Consider the following 21,759-nt stretch of genomic DNA (forward strand, 5'->3'; position numbering starts at 1 on the left):
TTCGAACCCTACTCTACCCCAACTTGATTCCCATTTCCTAATAGTGAATTAATTACAAATCGTTAAAAATGCTCTCAAAATCTAAATATATTTGGGTAAATCATAAGAATGCAAGTATTCCCATTTTTTGTTAAAATATTTTTTTTTTCAAAAGAAGTCTATGCGTTTACAGGGTTTATGACCAGAAATTGGTAGGTTTATGTGTTCACTTTACACACTGCAATATCAATCATTTTGGTTTTGTTTAAGCATCCACGTGACCTCATTTCTTCCATCTGTTGACTTTTGAGGAATAAAAAAACCGTAAATAAAGAAACCTGGATTGAAATGGATAAGATCGATTTGTCAGAATTGTTCTATCTACTGACCAACGTTTTAAAATATCTTTTAAAAATTAACCTCTCTTTCTACCGGGTAGTTGAATAAACATTATTTTTTGTATGTCTAAATGTTTCTAGACAAGGCTAGATTTCACTCCCTAGGGAGTCATTAAGATTGAAATTTGTTGCAATACAGATGGTTACCATTTTCGAGAAAGGAACATGGAAGTCTAAGAATTTAAAAGGCATCTGACCACTGGCATTGGCTGGTCAACATACATAAAAAATGTTGAAATTAACAGATGTTTTATAGTAAAAGATAATATGAGTTTGAACCTATTCAAAATAAATACTTGTTGAGCTTAACATTTTGAGTTATTGAATTTTCCGTCTTAAGTAATACATTATTCTATATATGGTTCTAAACAAAGCTGAAAAGATCAAATTATAGAAATATCCAAGCAATTCTAATAGGGATCTGATACTAAGTGAAGGGGTCAACACTGTTCTGGCATCAAGACAACACTATTACGTAGGCAAAAAGGTCTATAACCTTTTGCCAGAACCATGGAAAGACGGGAGTGTTGTCAAGTTGTGGAAGGTTTTGACCTCGCTCTTTCATGACATTGGTCGTAGGGAGTCAGAAAACGCATGCCACGGATTGGAGATTCTTACTGGATGTCAAAAATAAATTATGAAAATAAAGAATAATTTTAAAATATATAAATACAGATGACAACCATGAAGTTTCACATTATAAATAAATTGTCTATGTTTTATGAATGTATGTATGTGTATGCGCATGGGTTTATGTGCGTGTGTGTATGTACATGTGTATATATGTGTGTATTTATATATATATATATGTATTTATGTGTATGTGTGAATAAATATGTATCAAAATGTGTAAACGAGTAAGTTTATATTTTATTTATCTGTGCTCTCTATTAATATGTTAACTATTATCATTTATTAGAATGTAATTGCCTAGCTTGGAACGGAGTATGTACCCTTCTTAGCTGGGCAAAGTGAACGTAAAATTGTATTTCTGATAAAAGGTGTAAATAAATAAAAAACACGGGAATCAGCATACGTTTATAAAAGCCTTAGAAAAATTTTGAAGGCTGAACTTGAGTAAAATTTACTTTGCTTTTTGCCAAAGCAAACTATCATATTGCAAGTTAGCTTAGGGAGGTTGCTCTCGTTCAATCCTTGAACTAGTGAAATTAGCACAAAAATGGATTATGAAGATCATTCTCAAAAAACCCTCGAGGTGTCCAACGGAAGATCTAGTCGCTTAGTTAAAGATATTAGATGTAAGACAATTGTTTGTGAGGTGCCTACTACTTAAATTTTATGATAAATTAAGTGAGGTCAAAAGAACCCAACAAAATATAAATACTCGTTCAGCAACACAAATACACTGTATTGTCCCATTTGTACCAAGCAAGCTTTTAGAAATAGCAAAATAATGAAATTTCTCCAAAAAAATTGAATGATTGATTGCCAAATATTAAAAATTCAAAATGTAAAACAAATTTTAGAATAAAAATAATTGGGTATTTAAATAGTGTAGCAAGAGGTTTTTTTGAAAAATATATGTAGATAAAAAAACGTAGTACTTTGTATAATTGGTACAAATTTTATTTATATTTTTATGTATTTCCTAACTTTATATTTGTTTTTTATTAAATATTTTACTATATTATTGATGCTTAAGTACATGTATTTTTGGCACATAAATATATTTTATATTTGTATAATAACGATTTTTAATTTCTTACATTTGATAAGCTAGCCATTTATAATTAAGTAGTTTTAGTTGAAGTTTTTTTTTATTGTTATTGTTATATTAGTATAAAACTACTAATGCTCTAAAAGATGAAAAAAAAACATCTTATAAATGGCTGAGGCATGTTAGATTGAGAATATCATAAACACAGAACACTCCGTTTTCATTTTCTATTCATTAGTTTTATATAGATTCCCGTTGTTAAATATGTATACCAATTTCATGCATTAAATTTATTAAATAAAAATAAATTCAAGGCTACATTTGGATGTATTTGTGCAAAAAACAGCAGCTATAGAGAAGAAAAATTGTGATAATAGAATTTTTGTGAAATGGGTGAAAAATCGAATGTTCACAGAAAGTGGAACGTATTTTACTTCGACAAATGAAAAATAATGCTCGCATTAGTTTTTTTTATAGTGCAGGCGTAATAAGTTTATGTATTATTTCACCCGTTTTAATTATTTTTAAAGTCTTGCTGAACACACAATTTAAGATGTGCATTTCGCAAAAAACAGCCAGCTCTAGTAAAACTTTCACCATCATATATTGATCATATTATTTTATGTTTGCATATGGGTACTAGATTTTAAAGAATTAATGAATATTTTTTTATAACAACCTTCAAAACAATCAAATTATGTTTTAAAAGAATTTCGGTAATTTTTCTAGTCTGACTGAACACACAACCATTTCGCTTTTCATTTGCGTTTCGCAGAAAACGAATAACTAATATTGAATGAAACCTCATACGAACTCTAAATAAAATAGGATTTGACATTCATTTTCATGACATTGACCTTTCTGAACGTGATATCAGCAATATCTTATTTATCAAAATCGTGGACTGGCTGTTTTCTGCATAACTATGTTCATTTTATAGTAACATAGTACTCAAAAACCCATTTTCATCCTTTACAAACTGTTTGCACTTTTCACAAGGTGGTTTTGGTTCATATAAACGTATGAGAACATAGTAAACGTGTGTTTTACTTCATATTGTATGGTGGCAGGTGTTAATAACAGCAGTCTGTGCATGACTTTGGGCTACGAAAATATATTGAAAGATGTTCTTAATTTAGAAAACAATTTTAATAGTCATATATCAATGTTGCAGCAAACTGAAATGACGTTTTTGACAAAGTGTCAAACGAATTCGTTTAAGACACCTTGAAACAAAAACTTTAATTAAAGTGATTTTTTTTATTAAAAGAACATTTGAATAATAACATGTTTCTTTAGCCATTAACAGGACATTTGATCTGAAATTAGCTGGTTTAAAAACTCAATGAAGAAGTTCAACGGTTTTATTTTTATTTTATTTATTAATAGATTATTAAACTAAGCAAAAAACATTTTTTTTATTTTTATGTATCGTATTATCAGATTTTTTTATTTCTGAAACTACTCTGCTTGTGACGTCTCAAGTTCTCTTCCACTTTTTCTCGGTCAGTTCTGCCGATAGGTCCGTTGACGGTAAGTAAACCGCAAATCTTTCACAACTCTCCTATCATTCAACAATGTTTTGAGTTTGTCCAAATTTTTGTCGACAAAGACTGGATTCAACCCCCTAGGGAGGTGTCAATATTAACATATCACAACTATAACAGGCCCACGGATAGTAGCAAAAAGTTCTATTCGGGATTCATAGATTGGGGGAAAAGGGACAAGATGACAATATGTGTTCAGATGATTGATTTGGATATCCGCAGCAGGACAAAAGGGAATCATTTAGGACCACAGTTCTCTATTGGCAAAATTGGCTAATACGTATGTGGCTAAATAATCGAAGTAGAATTGTCTGTGAAAATTGAATGAATAATGTTGTGGCACCAAGCTAGAGCATCCAATTGGAAAGCGCTTGAGCTATTCGATTGTTAACTGTAAAATACTTCTTCTTTTTCTCATCTGCTCCTGTGGTGGACAGCATGTGGACATCACTAGACGCCTCCAAAAAGTCTATCGCCAGCCAGCACTTCCGCCTCCTCCAATTTCAATTCCGCGTTTCTAAGACGGCTTTCCAAGACGTGCCGCCCGCAGTAAAAATACAACTCTTTTAATCTTCATAACTTTAGTTGGATTTAATTCTCACAATTTTAGTTGGATTTAATCCTCACCACTTTAGTTGGATTTAATACTCACCACTTTAGTTGGATTTAATCCTCACCACTTTAGTTAGATTCAATCCTCACCATTTTAGTTATATTTTATCCTCACCACTTTAGTTGTATTTAATCCTCACCATAGGACACTGAATTGGTGTAACAATCGTAGCGTATTTTGATCATTTTTTGAAACATGAAGATAAGATGATCAGTCTTACGCTTCAGGTACCAGTATTACCAAATATTCTGGTTTGAAAACACCCTTTCAAATAAATATTTCATATCAACCATGTCGGAAATCGAACCCCAGACCTCTTGCTTGGTAGGCAAACGCGCTGACAATTGCACCACGAGGCCAACTTAATGAATATAAATAAACCTTAAGAGAAAACGTGAGTGACTTTTCACCATGCAAACGTATTCTCATATTTTCTCCCTGAATTATGGAACTAGAGCCAAAAAAGAAATTCGCATTGTATATATTGAATATGAGCGTGTATCTATTGTTTTAGTTTTTTGATAAATTGTTTTTTATGGGAGCTAGAATCATCCAAACCCATTAAAGCCCTCAGTTTTATTTGTCATCTTCAGAAGCAAAGATATGGAAATATGATAAACAATTTTGAAAAACGGAAATAATATTGATACAGAAAGTTACATTCGCAAATTTTTTAAAAAAAAACGTCTAAATCGTTTTATTTTGGGGTGCGAAAAACGGGAAAATACAACATCGATTTTGGAGAACTTCTTTAGGCATAATCAGTCCAACGTGCAGTCGTCTTTTTCGCACAGTAAAGGGGAGGTATTTGAGAAAGAATAACATAAAAACAATATTTAAATACCTATTAATCACAATTGTCAGCCACCGCGTATCCGTTTAAACGGTTTAAGTGTATTCAAATGATTTTTACGAAAATAAACATAATATTATTACTAAGACTAAATGTAAATACAATTTCACAAAAAACCACATACCTATATCAAAATTAAGATACGTAAGATATCGACAGCAGAAAATTTAAATGCTGTAAGTGAAGATTATAAATATCAATGACGGTCTCCATGGGGTAAATGTTAAAATGCTTGACCCATGGAAGGTTCCGGGTTCAATTTCCGATTAGAACACAAAAAATTACATGTGATTTTTCTCAAGTCAAGGTGTTTTGTGCTGTATTTGCCGTGTAATTGGGCCTCCTATAAGATAAAACACGATGTTTTGATTAAAAGTACTTTTGTATAAAACAAAAAAAAAACTTTTCAGAACAATTAACACATTGAAAGTTTACATCTTTGTTTACCAAGATTCATTTAATTGGTTTCAATTATATTTTTTCAAATAACATGTTCGGAAAAACTCAATAAACTAATATTACATCTTCCTTTTTTAGTGAATGTATTAGCTTGCCATTATTATTGATCCTGAAAATATTTCTTAACCTGAAAAACCAAAATAGCTAAGGTATGGAAACTCACTGTTATATTGAAACTTTTGATAAATATATTTGCTTGGAAGAAAAACAATATTTTGGTTGCCTTATTTCCATTTAACAAAGCTTATTATATTTTTATATTTTGCGTAAAAGAGATTTGATACTAATGAAGGGATTTTTTGGAGAATCCCTCCGTTAATATTAATTATCCCTTGTTATTTATAAGCAAACCAATATCAAGATATTGCTGGTGCTTAAAATAATAAAATATTTTTTACTTTTACGCGTTGAGATGATATTTTTAAAGAAATTTGGATGAAAATTTCCGCCGTTTCACGATATTATTATTATTATTTTGTAAGTTATCTCTACATTGTTATGTTAAAATAAAATATATGTTGTTAATGGTAGAATTGGCTGTGTGCTACTTAGCTATTTTACTGGAATAAAATTTCTTATTTATAATTACATTATAAAACATACAAATAAAACTGTTTTTTTTTTATCAACTTAAGTTATAAAAAGCAATACACCATTAATAGGCCTAATAAACTTGTACACGAAGAAAGGGAAATTTTAGGAAAGACAGGTATAAATAAAAATTAAGTTTTTCTGTATGAATAATTTATTATCTTAATTGTAAGATACATTGTCTCAAACTGAGTGGTTTTAAAGTGATAATGTTTTATACGTAATACGTACAACTTTTTTTTTCAAATGCGATTACAATGTCAATTTGTTCTAATATACGAAAAAGATGCATAACGTAATAACGTTAATATGTAAATATATATATATATATATATATATATATATGTATTTATTAGATATTGTAGAATTTACACGTGTACTGAATGGGGGTTGTTCTGTTTTAAAGTAGGTTATTATATTATTGTCATGGTATTTGAAAATAAATATTTTATTTAACTACCTGGTATTTTTTTGACTAAACGTTAGTTTTTACGTTAGTTAATATTTACGAATAACCGTTAACTGACTTTTCTATGTATACTTATTTATTTATTTATTTTGTTCATTAACGCCCAAAAGGCATTTAAAAAAAATAAAAATGAAATACATGCTAACATACTAAATATTAAACAGAATATACAGAAAAAAAATGTGAAATTAGTTAAAAAGGATATGATAAAAAGTTTTACAAAGTAAAAAAAAAAACAAAAATAGCAAAGGTATGCAAGAAAAAACAGTAAGCATATAAACAAAAAATGCAAAGATATAAGCTTATGAAATAAATTCTGTAAAGCAAACAATAAATAAAGTGTTACGGTAAGCAAGAAAGACATTTTTAAGTTAAATTAATAAACAAGCTAGCATATATTATCACGAAAAAATAAGAAATATAAAATTTGTATCTTTGAAATGCGTATTTGCCAATACTACAATGCAATTTGATATAATAGTAAAAAATAAAAAACATGTATAAGGTAATAAAAATAAACAAGTATTTCTTTTTAATTTATGAAATTGAATTGTCAATAGTTTGACGAGCATCTACAAATAAACTTGATATTGTGTTCTTATAAGATGGTAAAGAATTGGACAGAATATCCGTACCCGTTTGAAAAAAAGAATGTCCGTTTAATCAATAATCAAATAACCATAAAGTATAGTCCATTGTACAATGTCTCATTTTTATGGTCATATAAATTGAAATCACGTCTAGTTAGTTCAAGTTCCTCTCTTCCTCTCTTGTCTTTGAAAAAATACTATTTCTCTAACAAAATCGCAAATTAAAAAAAAAAGGTATTGGCTGGTCACGTCATGTGTCCTGTTAGCACGTTGGTTTTATATTTTTGTACACCTACTACTATGATAAAGGTATAACGTAGAAATCGCATGCATAATTGGTGTCACAACTAGTACGTCTCGAAACAAGTAGACACAAAATGGCGGTAAGGTTATATACAATTGTTAAATAACATTTAACAAAATGTTTGACCATGAAATAAATGCTTTAAATATTAATAATCTGCTACAATAAAGCAATACCTTAATTATATTATTACATAATATCTCCAATTTATGAATTGGAAAATGTTTTTTTAAATCAATATTGAATATCATGGTGAAATGTTTTGTTGAATCCTAGTTTTTATGATATTTTATTACATATACAGAAGAAAAAGAGAATAAAGGCAAACTTATATTTATATTAAACGTTTATCAGGTTTTATTCTAAATATTTATTGTTTCATACTCATGTATTTTATTTAAATAAATTATTTAACACTAATTCATTTTTATAATATAAAATATTGACAAACAAAAAAATTTAATATAAAATACAAATAATGGTTTTTATTATATTATTTTGTAATAAATATAACACTTCATAACTAAAATGTGCAAATAACATTTCAAACATTATTTTTGTTACAAGACTCAACTATTTAAATAAAGCAAACAAATTATATGTATCGTACACTTATAAACTGTTGAATATTTTTAAAATAACATTGTAAAATATTTGCATGTTTTAAAATATGTACAAATTTTTTAAACAATCTTTAATTTTGTATTTTATTCAAAGATAACTAGATTTATCATTTTGGATAAGTGAATATATAATAATATTCATAGAACTTGCATACATGTGTATAATATTACTTCGAAATGCATTTTTAAGAATTAAATCAGGCAAATAATTATATTATAAGGAAATGTGACAAGAAATTGATTACTTTTGAAGGTACATAATTTACTTATAAAAACAAGATAAACATGAGTTTTTCTACTGACATTTCTTGGTGGAACTGCATTTTAATTATAATAATAAAAATACTTTATAGTTTTATTCCACTTTTATTTATAATTATAGACCGGACCAGTCTGACGATGTCAGTCATGACGAAACTTGGTCACTGGTAAAACATCTATAAAATAATTAGAAATAAATGTGGAATAAAACTTTAAAGTATTTTTATTATTATAATTAAGATAAACATGGTTTAAATGGTCGTATGGATTTATAAAAAGTAATGAAAATATATAATAATGAAAGGAGTTAAGATTGTTTGCTAAAGCAGACACGTGTAGTCGTCTATTTTCTTTATTGGTTCGATAGTTGTTGTAGATGTAAAATTATCGAAGAGTTTTTTTTTAATAGTTTACTCTTGGTGAAAAATTATTGACAAAGCAAAAAGGAACAAAAATAAATGTAATGTTTAAACAAATATCAAATGGACGTAACGAATGTTCATGTTATTTAAGAGTTACGTGAAACCATACTTAGTATTTTATTTACTCATATATATGTAACCTTGATGAAATATACGTACATAATTTTAAAACAATAATTCAGAAACTGAAGTATCATGATATTAATGATTAAAAAATGCACAAAGAATAAAAATAAAATCTTAGTTTACGAAAATGGAAAATCAAGGATAATTTTATAAAAAAATAATAAACACATAAATTTACATCAGCCTTGTAATAGTCAGCGCGTTTGCCTACCATGCAAGAGGTCTCAGATTCGATTCCCGACATGGTTGATATGAAATATTGATTGAAATGATGTTTTTATTCTTTATTTTACAGTCCCTGGACTGGTAACTGAAGCGTATGACTGATCATCTTAGCCTCATGTTTAAAAAATGATCAAGATATGCTGCGATTGGTGTCCAAATGCAGTGCCCTATGCGTCATTAGGTGTAGAAAGGAATTTATGATGATGGTGAAATATACGATACCTACTATAAAACAAGTTTTTAAAAAAAAGATTTTTAAAATAAGAATAGAAAAACGATTAAATTAATTTTAATAATTTGCAAATATAATTATTTATTGATAAAATAGTATGCGTAAATTTAAACATTTTTGGTTTAATTTAAAATGTTTAAGATTTATATTTTCCACATGGCGGTAGAGCTTGTCTGCTTACATTAAAAATCGCGGCGGAAAATGGCGACCGTAAGCGATCGCTTGCGGTGTTATCGTAAAGCTATAAACACACAATTTTCCCAACCCTTGGTGTTTGTGTTACCCCCAAGTACATAAGGGTGGAACTTTCAATATCAACTGCTATCGTCACTCCATGATGTTTTATATTTATTCCGAAATGGATACGTTCAAATGTTTTTCGAGGCGACCAAAAACCCGCTAATATGTGGCACTTTGTAAGGCCAAGAAAGAGTTTCAATATAAAATGTTATTAAACTTTCGAGAGGATTGAAGATAAAAAAATATTTGAGTTAATTCAAATGCTTGCAGACTGGTTGGATTTCCTCTCCAGGGAGTTATTCATATTGTAATTTATTTCAACAGAGGGTAAATGCCTAGACTTCTATATTGCCTTCTGAAAAATGTTTTCCTTCTCTATTGAAATAAATTTAAATATGGATTAAATATAACTCAAACGACGACTGCGGTACCTTTTAAATTACTTTTAAATGTTACCAAATAATATTTTTACTTTTCATCTTAAATAAATAATCGGTAAGTTTTTATTATCAATTTACGTAATGAAAAAACAATACTAAAAAAAAACAAATCAAAAAATTATTCGATTTTTAAAAAATCACTCCAAATTACCTAAATTCGGTTAGTGGACGCCATCTTTCACAATGTGTATAAAACAACAGAGAAAATCAACAATATTTGGAATCCAGTTCTTGTCTACAAATATTTGGATAAACTCAAAATATTGTTCTTAAATAAACCTAGTTCATGAAGAAGTATAGATATAGAAAAAATAAGATTTTCAGGCGTTGCCTAGTATGTAGGTTAAATAATTCAATTAGATGAATCTCATACGCATTAATAAAAGTTCCAGCTCTTTAACTTCACAAACATCAACAAATGAAATAATTGCAGGAATACAGATGTTCAAATATGAAAACAGAATGGTGAATGTTACACAGTGTGTAAAATGGTCTCTTAAACCCGCCAATGACTGGTCATAAGCCCTGTAGATTCCTAGAATTCTAAATTACCTTCTCTAAAATGTTCTTCATCTCTGTTGTAATATGTAAACACAGGAATAGTTGAATACACGTTTTTTTGCTATAATAAAGGTACTTAGCATTATTTTTGAATAATACATATTTTTTTGTTAAAAAAGTTTTTACAAAAATTATCTGTTTTTACCAACGTTCATTTTTAATGACATCATTTTTCTTTTCATACTTTTATAATACTGATGGTAGGTTTGGATGTAATGTGCAGATATATTTTTAAAAAATTGAAAAACTATTCACATTTATGCAAAAAATCATGTTTTATAATAAAAAACATATTCTTTGTAATACATATATAGATATACACATATGTACTGATTATAAAAAATAAAAAAACTTGAGAAAAGATTTATTATTTTTTTCATTTGTTTACTTATGAGCCGCATGTACATTGTTTTATGAGCCTTGTTAAAATAAGCATTCAATAATAAAACCATTTTATCGCTTTCGGAGGGGTAAATATATCTTAAGAATAAAGTAAACATATGTTTATTATAATTATAACGTACTAATTAGCTGAGAGATTGTTGCATTTTTAAGAGCTTTTATAGAATATTTCAGTTTAAATCCAAAGTACCTATTTAACATCATCCATATATCAGGCTTGCCGTATATAATAATAGAAGAATAAATAATGATACGAGAATCCGAAAATAAAAATTAAGATATTAATTTAAGTGTCAATACCACAAAAAGTGTAACAAAAGTAAGTGTTACAATATTCGGTGTTCGCCTTGTAGACTTGTTTCCTTCTATTCTATTTTCTAGAACGTTTTTCGAACCACCTTTAATTTTATGGTTGGAGGCTGGCTGCTTTCCTTGAGGATGAGGTGGCGGAACGTTTCGGACTTTGCTGACGAAGGCGATGTCACTTCCACCACTGTCAAGGTCATCTTCTGCATCATCATCGTCGTCTCCTACTTCTGCAGAGCCGAACTGGTTGCCCAACCCGGCGTCATTCTCAGAATAGTCAACTTCTTCGTTGTCTTCATACTGAGGTGATTTTCTGGTGGGACCGGGTATTTCTAATAGGAAAACAATGGCGTTATGAAAAAAGGGTTGCTTTGAAGGAATTTTTTGGAACCGCTATAGGTACATGACATTTCTCACGTAAAATCCATTTTTTGCATTTTCAGTATAAATATTTAAAATAAGCTTCCATGTTAAGATAAAGTATTGTTATAAGTAATGAGATGAAATTTACAATTCTCAAAATGAAAATAATCGTTCTGTATTAACGTTTTTCTTAAAAAAAAATAATGCTTGATTTATGATTTTTTTTAATAACTAAAAAAGTCTATGATATGATAAAAATCTATGTTGCCTGCGCTTATGTTTTTACAAAATATAAGCCTAGGCAATATTTTTAATATTACGAAACTAAAGTTTCGCACAAGCCACAATAAAACTCTTTTGAAAACACTTTGGCTCTTGTACTGTTAAAAAAAAAACAAGAAATCCCCTAAATTTGATTGAATTATAAAATAAAATATAGTACTTAAAAAAATTAAAATGATTGATGGTATTCTAAAAAAGAAAAAGTGCTTTAATGGATTCCACAAATTCAAACAAAAAAATGGTTTTCGTCATATCGTGTTTGAAATAAAAAAAATATATTACGCAACCTATTTGAATAAAATAATACTAAGTAACAAAAAATAGTTATCAATGGTATTAGTTTTTATGAACTCACCATATAGACGAATATTACTCTCTACTTCACCAAGAGAATTCTTCGCAATGCACCGATATCCACCGACATCAGAAACTTGCAATCTTCGAACTGTTAGGGTCATTTTGGACTCAAACACTGACTTCGATAAACTGTGGACCACGTACTTGTTAGAAGAAATAACCATCTCATCTAGAGAAAAAGAACAAAATAAGATAATTGGTTGCCAGATCATTTTGAAAACAACATTTATAAACTTCCCCGGTTAATTTGAATTATTTTGTTTTATTTGATAAACTAGCGTTTTTGCCTTAGTACGCATCTTCAGGACTGAACGAGCACATAAATAAAACAAAATATAAAACTTTTCCATTGAGATTTATTAATATAATGAATTTGGAATTTAATTATAAAACATGTACAGAAAACATCAATATCATTCAGATAATTACTTTTGATTGTGCTTGTATACATACTATTTTGATATAAATTTTAGGTTAGTATAAATATCGTCGTTGCGCCGGTAATATCTGTTAAGTGACATTTATATTTTTTTAAGAATATTATTTAAACAATGTATCATTTTATGATGAATGTTATTTTAAAATACATTTTTATTGGTGGCAAAAAAATACGTCATTTTATTTTGACAAAATATTTAACTATGTTTCGTTAAATCAAAATTGTTTAATCTAAATGAGAAGTTAAAAGAACCAAAAAAAAAAGATATTGCCTGGCGTAACGATGATATGTAGTATTGTCAACTTCAAATTAAACTTACTGTGCGATAGATGAATTCCACTCTCTTTCCTCCAATTTACCAGTACCTATTTGAGTTAAGTAGCATTTACTCGAGGACGAGGCAATACTTTCGTGTCCCAGCATCGGATCTGTTATCTTTGTGTAAACAGAAATTTGAGATAAAAGACAATGGATTGACACATTGTCCTAGAGATAGACGCCTAGAGGTAACGCGTGTTGTTGCGCATTCATTTTTCTTAGTCTTCTGAGTGTGAACTACGGCCAAATTGTCATATCCTGTTGTGCGGTTAAGTCTTTTCATGAAACTGAGACAGGACAACATGATTCTGTCAATTATATTGTCCTCTTATAAACCAAGCTTTGAAATTAGTTTTTGATAAAAAAGATCCTATTTTTTTTCATGTTTTCATTGCGTCTGAAATTTATAGACAGAATTTTAATCACGCCAAACAAATTATAAATCAAATTTTTTTGCGGTTTTCTAATTCAAATAAAAAGCATAGGAATTTATCAATACGCTGGGCTCCGTTGTGTGGTAATTAAGACGTTTAACGCACGCACGGATGATTACGGGTTCGATTTCCGGTGAGAAAACAATAATTCAATGTGATTTTTCTCAAGCCTGAATGTTATGTGTTGTAATTCATGACTGTAATTGGGTCCCCTGGCTCGTTGTGGTGCCAAAAAATAAAATATGTCAAAAAAAATATTATGAACAAGTAAGACAATACTACAAACTTTAATTATTTATTTTTTTTCATATTTATTACAGCAATTTACAAGTAATTATTTAAACAACAAATTTATTAAGTAGTAAAAGTAAACATATATATTTTTTATTTTTGCTATTGGTTCATCTAAACTGCCTTAATAGGGATAGCTTCCCCGTTCTAAGGCAGTAAATTATGTATTTTATAATAATATTAAAAAATAATTACAGCTTTATCATAATGTGTGCTTTTTCAGTCCTAAAAGTAAACAAAAAATATCCAGAGAAAACATAAATAATACCAAAATCTCTATATCCTAAGTCTTAAGTCATTACTAGTTAATCGAAAAACCAGCTTACGTCCTTCTACATCGGACAACAATTTCTCTGACTCCCTCCGACCAATATGGATTTAAAATGCAGTCAACACCTTCCTCAGCCTGGCAATCCCACCACATTTCCACGAATCTAGGATAAGGTTATATACCCTTCGGGCCTATATAATTTTGATGCTTTTGAGCCAAAAAACTATTAACTCCTCTCTGTAGAATTAGATCCTTATCGGAGAGTCTAGTATTATAAACATGACAAACCCTTGCGTATTTTTCCCTGTTGATATGTGTGACCGCTACTGACCTCAAAATATACTGTTGACGAATATCTAGCACTTGAAATTCTTTGAAGAGCAAATCACTTGGGTATCGGTTCAACCTATTTTTTAAAAAAAGAAAAATAAGTACTTTCAATAATAATGAATTTGATGTAATTGAGTTCACAATTTGACCAAATACTGATGTCCCGAATAATTTCAACAGTCTTAATAAATTTTAATTTTAAGCTTTACATCAATCTTAATTATTATAGAAAATAATGAAAATACTCTAATTACTACACTTGTATTTATAATTTTTACCAGACCAAATCGCATTTTGCTGTAACCGAGATCGCCATACTATTTTCGTAAAATCATGAAATTAAAAATAATCCATTTCAGAAGAGACAAAGTTTGTGACGTCTATTTCACTCACGTTCAGAACTGCAAAAAGTAATCTGTAGAATATTATGCACGATACATTATGAGAGAAGTATTTTATTAGGAATATTTCCTTTGACGTCAGATGATTTATAACAAATGAACGCACTGGATATATGCACATAGTATCCCGCTATTTTCCCATACATATGAACTCACACCCTCATCATAAACACTACACGGGTATACATGAGTATGTAGTTTTGAATTTGCTCCACGTAATAAGCTTAGACGTTTTTATTTTCCATCTGCCACGATCTTGTATTTCTAAGGAAATATGGTGTAGAAGCTAGATGCCGCTAATAGCGTTCATGGCATGTTTACAAACAGCTTGATATATTTGGTTACATTTCAACACTGCAAACCTTTTGCATTTGTGCAACACTAGATATTTTATATGGTTTTAATTTTTATTTGGTCCTTACGTGTTTTTTAGTAAATAATTTAGACAATTTGTTTTATATTTTTTACTTTTTAACTGTCTAAATATTGTGTTTCTATTCCCATTTATTTATTTTTAATATATATTAAATACTTTTATAAAACTTATTCAATTTCAATGCGTGTTTTTAACCTGGCTTAAACTCGACAAAAAATATAATTTTACAAACAAAAATACCATTCAAAATATTTTGGAATATCCAGACCTGAAAAGAATCCTACTTTTACAGTTGTGATAACCTGGTAATTTGACTTGAAATCCCCTTTTGTGATGGAAGATACGTATTTTATTACATATTTGCCAAGAAAACTCTATGTTACATTGATTGTAAGAAATTATTGTTTTGGGCAACACTACAAATGTTGAAGAAGTTTTAACAATTCCACAAAGATGTGTAAGGAAAATGGTAAATGCTGATAAGTATTGATACAGGTCAATATTCATAAGATTAGGTTTATCTAATTGTCATGCCAAACCAAATGCCACCTTTATAACTCCTGCTAAACACCTCTTCTCCTCTACGGATGCGAATCGTGATACCTCACCAGGGCCCAAAGCAGCAAAATTCTGAGTTTCGAGTAAAAATGTCTCAGAAGAGTCTCAAGTGTGCGGTGGTTTGACTTTATAAGAAATTAAGTACAAAAATATAAATACATGATTTAAGCTCCCAAAAAGCCGACTGTATGTGTATACATAGAAATCACCACATTGTGCTCCAGTCAAATCAGAAATCAAATAGATTATTCATTGGTGGGAGAACGATTCAGAAACAGTATAAAACGTGCCACAACATATCACTGAACCGATATCGGATCAGATCATAATCCACTTATTGAGAATAATAAAAAACTTGTATTGGGAACAGAACACTATTATTAAACTGGAAAATGGAAATGCTTTACAAGGTATTCCCATTCAGCGAGGGGTCTGACGGGGTTGTGTTCTCTCGCCTACTTTGTTTAACCTGTACTCTGACTTGGTCTTCAGAGAAGCGCTGATTGGTACAAATCTCGATGTAAAAGTAAACGGTGTAGCTATCAATAATATAAGTTATGCAAATGACACCGATCTAATTGCAGACAATATACAAGACCTTCAAGAGCTGTTTGATAATATTAACTCCGTTGGTGAACGTTTTGGTTTAAATATTAATGGAAACAAAACTAAACTTTTGGTTTTTAGCCGAGAAAGTCATCTAAATGTAAAATTTAAACTAAAAAATGTCAATATTGAGAGATTGAAACAGTTAAAGTACTAAAGCAGTATCATTGCTGAAAATCTAGACCCCGAAATTGTGATAAAATGCAGAATAAAAGCAGCCCGAACAGGATTTAACAAAATGAAAAATCTGCTTTGTGACGATAACATAAACCTTAAGCTGAGACAACGAATGGTCAAATGTTATGTATGGTCTGCCTTACTATACGATGTAGGCACGTGAATTTCTTAAGTTACTATTATAAACCACTTTGAAGGATTTGAAATGTGGATCCACTGTAAAATATTAAGAATGTCTTGTACTGATATGATAACCAACAATTAAGTATTACGTAGAGCCTATACTAGTAGAGAACTATTTACCACTGTTCAGCTCCGTAAGAATCCATATTTTGGCCATGTGTTGAGAGGTGATAAATATGCCACACTTCAACTTGTCATGAAGGGGAAAATCGAGGGATGTAGAGGGGTCGGAATAAAACAGCTTTCCTGGCTTCGAAACATCCATGCATGGACCAGGATTAGAACTGTGGAGAAGCTGTTTCGCACTGCTCAGGATTGAGAAGCTTTCGTCTAAGTGATCGTCAACGAAGTCATCAAGCGGACGTTATTTGGTTAGCTTGGTCATGTATTGTGGATGTCTCCTGAGAGCCTTAACTACTCTTGCCTTTTTTTTTATTAAGGAATAACCCGCTACGCCTCTATTCTTAAGCTTGTCAGCAGGTGGAATAGAAGGGATATGGAAGGGGGTGATGAAAAATACACCACAACACCTAGACCAATTGAAGAAAAATCTTTCTTGGATTTTTTCTTGCAACTGGCGGGAATCGAACACGCGAGGCCAGTTTTACAGTTGGCCGTCTTACCAACTGCGCCACTTTGCGCTTCTTTACAAGTTATCAAATTCTTGACATCCCGGACGTCCACTGCTGCCTGTTCGTGTTAGAAGTACGGGACGTGAACCTGACTCGGAAGGATGTACAGTCGCTTGCAGCCGACAAAAATCTTTGGAGGATCTTTGTGAACACCGTTTGCTTCAGCTAGGGAGCAAACATTGAATAATGATGTTGATGTCCAATTGTAAAATCAAGACCTGGCCATTTTTGTAAACAGAAGAAATAAAAGTAAACTGAAAATTCAAATGGCAAAAAATCCATTCACTAATGGCCAAAAAAGTATAAATTATAATATAAGCCATTAAAGAGAATACGAGAAGTCAATGTTATTAAAACTATCAATTGATATTCAAAAGACAAAACCGCGTAAATGTAAATGTACTTTTTGTTATTTTTTCAGCACTAGGTTAGTATCATAATGAATATAATATTAACAAATTACAACAGGGTCGAAGAACATTTTAGAGAAAGGAATATGGAAATCTAGGCCTTTACAAGGCTTATGACCTGTCATTAGCTGGTTAAGGAGGTTATTTTACACACTGTGTAACATTAACTATTTTGCCTATGTTTAAACATCCATATTTCTTCAATTCTTCCACCTGTGGATTTTAGCGAAATTCAAGAGCTGAAATCTTTATTGTTGTGAAAAGATTCATTTGAACGAATTATTTCACATACTAGGCAACGCCTGAAATATTTTTTTCAATTAAGAAACTGCTTCTTGGATCAGTTGGTTTTACTTCAATAGAGGAACTAATTATTGTATTCATTAAGATTAACTATATAATGCTTATTATAAATTTTTATTTACTCCCTAGGGGGTGAAATCCTGTTTTTTGTCTACAAACATTTGGAAAAACTCATAATATTGTTTTTATATGATATTTCCATGGTTAATTTTTATTTTATTTTAATAAAAAAAATGGTAAGACTTAAAGATATTATCAGGGGCAAAATGTACTCCATTTAACCATAAATATTTGTTTTCCTATATTGTTTATATCACAATTATCATTGTACATAAATTATGAATAATAAAAGATATATCATGAATATTAAATATTTATTGATATTATGATAATACATTGTAATTCTTAGAAACCTGAAAATTAAGGAAATGCTCAAGAAAGTCTTTGAAAAAAATGTATTTTTACTATTGATGTATTATGGACTAATATTTGATCCTCAACACTTTGTATCCCGGAGCCGTGTAAACACGTGATTATATAACCACGCGTTGTGTCCCGGTACCGTGGTTTAACAGCAGTTCAAAAAAGTGCATTTTATTGACATCTAGTTACTTTTATCAGTCCTTTTTTACTGCTGGTAAACTACGTGAAAACACGGGATCGGGACATTACGCGTGGTTATTATTTATTTATTTATTTATTTATTTCATTTTATTTGGGATTTTTACAGCTATTACATAAACAAAATAATTAGAAAAATCTTAACAATACTAAAGCCAATTAAAAAAATCCACTGTAAATATAATGACACATAATATATAAGAAAAGAAGTTTAGTAATTTTATTTGTGTGACGTTTGTATTCATGTGTATGTGAATGTGTGTATGCGTGAATGAATGAGGGAGAGGATACATGTGCGTGTGGGAATGAAAGAGGGAGAGGGTGCGTTTGTATGGGTGCGTAAGTATGAAAATAATATATTTGCTTAAAACTTGTAAATTGTATTAAAAATGGTACAATAAAGAGCTTAGTAAAAAGTTAGAAACCTTTTTGTTAAAATTCAAATGACGAAATGATATAAATTGTTTTTTTTTTTTTAAGTATGTTAAATTTCAAAACCGTATTCTGAAGAACCGTAGTCTTTTTTAAATTTAACTGATACACATCGAATGAATAATGTGCGACGAGTCCTATACAATACAGTAGGTAATCACAAAATGCAGTAAATACGAAATAATGACAACAATAAAATAAGGATTGACAATACGCGAACGTTGATTCAAAACGAACACACAAATGCATATTATATGCACCTACATAATATATAAATAAGAATAACATATAAGTTTAATAGAAATGATTCGGATTATAAAAATCAGGTGTCACAAACAGTTGGCCCGCAGTACGGGGATACATAATTATATTAAAAGATCTTCTCACTATAAAACTTATATATGTTCAAGGATAGAGAGCAACGGAGAGGAGGATGCGGACAAAGACAATTTATTACCTATGGCAGTTTTGATAAATTTAATATTTTTGGTAAATATATCTATTTCGTTAAATTTCCTGTTATACGTATCCATAATACGGTTAATCGTAGCGTTTTTTGACGAATTTGTTCTGCATTTAGGTATGTGGAAAAGTTGTGTATAACGCGTTTGTCTCTGTGGTACCTTAAGATGAATGCGGTTAACCAATTCGGGGGAATCTATTTTATCAGATATTATGTTGGTGAGTAACACTATATCAGCTGTGGTTCGTCTATCAGCGAGAGTTTGGATATTATGAAAAACGCACGCTTGGCGATAATCTGGAAAATTGAGATGTAATCTACGGTTTAAATTTTTTATAAACATTTTTTGAATTCTTTCAATTTTGCAGGAATGAATTTTATAATAAGGAGACCAGACAGGTGAAGAAAATTCTAGTAAACTACGAACATAAGAAAATATAATTTTTTAAGAGTATCGGTATTTTGAAACGGTTTGCCTGTGCGTAGTATAAATCCTAGTGTTCTAAAAGATTTTTCAGTAATACCATCGATGTGACGATTAAAAGTTAATTTTTCATCTAAGAGGATACCTAAATCACGGACGGTTTCGACAGATTTAATATTTGTATTATTTAATTTGTAATTAAAATCGATGGCACGGGTCTTTCTTTTGAATGTTATTTTTAGGCATTTTTCAGGGTTAAGCGATAGTTTATTATTTATGCAATAAACCGACAGTCTAGTGAGGTCCTCCTGCATTTTATGACAGTCATTAGTATTTTCAATATTTAAGTATACCTTCATGTCGTCTGCATACATAATGTATTTAGAGTTATTAAAACAATCGCCTATATCATGAACATATACATTGAATAAAAGGGGTCCTAAGTGGCTACCTTGAGGGACACCAGATGGAAGCAAGGAAAAGTCAGAAGAGTGCCCGCCAACGACGACTGCCTGACTCCTTTTACTGATGTAAGAACCAAGCCAACATAAGAGATCTCTATTAATTCCGATTGCTATTAACTTTTTTAAGAGGATTGAATGATCAACACGATCAAACGCCTTTGAATAATCAGTGTAAATAACGTCAGATTGTAATCCCTTGGCCATATACTCAGCAATATCGGTTGTGAAGAGCGTTAAATTAGAAACTACTGATCGTTTCCGCATAAAACCGTGCTGTTCATTTGGAATGTGTAAAGCAACTTCAGATAAAAGGTGATTATAAACTAACATTTCAAATATTTTGCTAAACACTGGTAAGATTGAGACCGGTCGATAATTCTCAACTTTATTTTTAAGGCCACTTTTATGAATGGGAATGATAAGTGCTCTTTTCCAGTGACTCGGAAAGACTCCATCTTTTAATGAGCGATTGAATATAATTGTTAGAGGTTTGGCAAGTTGATTTGCACATTTGATTGCGAATAATGGAGGAATGTCATCGCTTCCAGCACCTTTGCTAGAATCTAATTTAGTAAGAATTTTACGGACATCGTCGTAAGAAAAGTTAATTGAAGATGTAGCAACATTGCGTGTGCTTTGATGGAGTGGGGAGGTTATGCAGGCTTCATCGATCAAATTGCTTTGAGTATAGACCGAATTAAAATAATTAGAGAAGTGGTTGACTACTTCTTGGGCATTATTAGACACTTGGTTTTTATACTGCATATTCAAGGGAATGTTGTTAGAGTTACGTTTACTTTTAATAAAAGACCAAAAATATTTAGGATCGTTCACAATAGCTTTCTCACTTTCGAGTATGAATTTTTTAAAACATTCTTTTTGTATTTTTTTTTGCCTGGCCCGGAGCAAAACAAATGTATCATAATCACGTGGATTATTGTATTTTTTCCATTTTTTATGATATTTGGATTTCTCCTTAATAATTTTTATGAGAGATGAGCTGTACCAGCGAGGATATGAGTTATTTTTCAGTGTTTTTAGAGGTACAAACTCACTGAGAACATTTTTTAACTCTAAATAAAATTCCCGTGTTGCAGAATTCACACAATCACAATTAGAAAATTTTGTTTCCCAATCAATAGTCGAAAGAAAGGAATTAATACATTCAAATTCCGCGCGCTTAAAATTAAACGCAACACGCTCCACTTCAGGTAGTGTCCGGGCGTTTAAAATATTCAATTCAACAAGAAGTGCTGGATGATGACTATCCTCTTTAACCAATGTAATATCACTACGTTGAACCCT

The 21,759-nt window shown here is 30.2% G+C and overlaps 1 protein-coding gene across 1 annotated transcript in view; it reads right to left on the reverse strand.

Moving 5' to 3' along the window:
* Positions 1-10,944: 10,944 nt before the first annotated feature.
* The window catches only part of LOC148281243 (lachesin-like), a 42,778-nt gene continuing 31,963 nt past the window's right edge, over positions 10,945-21,759 (reverse strand). The window contains exons 8-9 of the mRNA XM_088226983.1: positions 12,320-12,490; positions 10,945-11,651 (exon numbers count right to left, since the gene is read on the reverse strand). Coding sequence (XP_088083109.1) covers positions 11,287-11,651; positions 12,320-12,490 — 536 coding nt within the window. The 3' untranslated portion in view covers positions 10,945-11,286. The remainder of the gene's footprint in view (positions 11,652-12,319; positions 12,491-21,759) is intronic.

Source organism: Micrasema longulum, unplaced genomic scaffold (assembly GCF_059751315.1).
Source record: "Micrasema longulum isolate JH-2025_06_02 unplaced genomic scaffold, ASM5975131v1 h1tg000482l, whole genome shotgun sequence".
Classification (NCBI taxonomy): Eukaryota; Metazoa; Arthropoda; class Insecta; order Trichoptera; family Brachycentridae; genus Micrasema; species Micrasema longulum.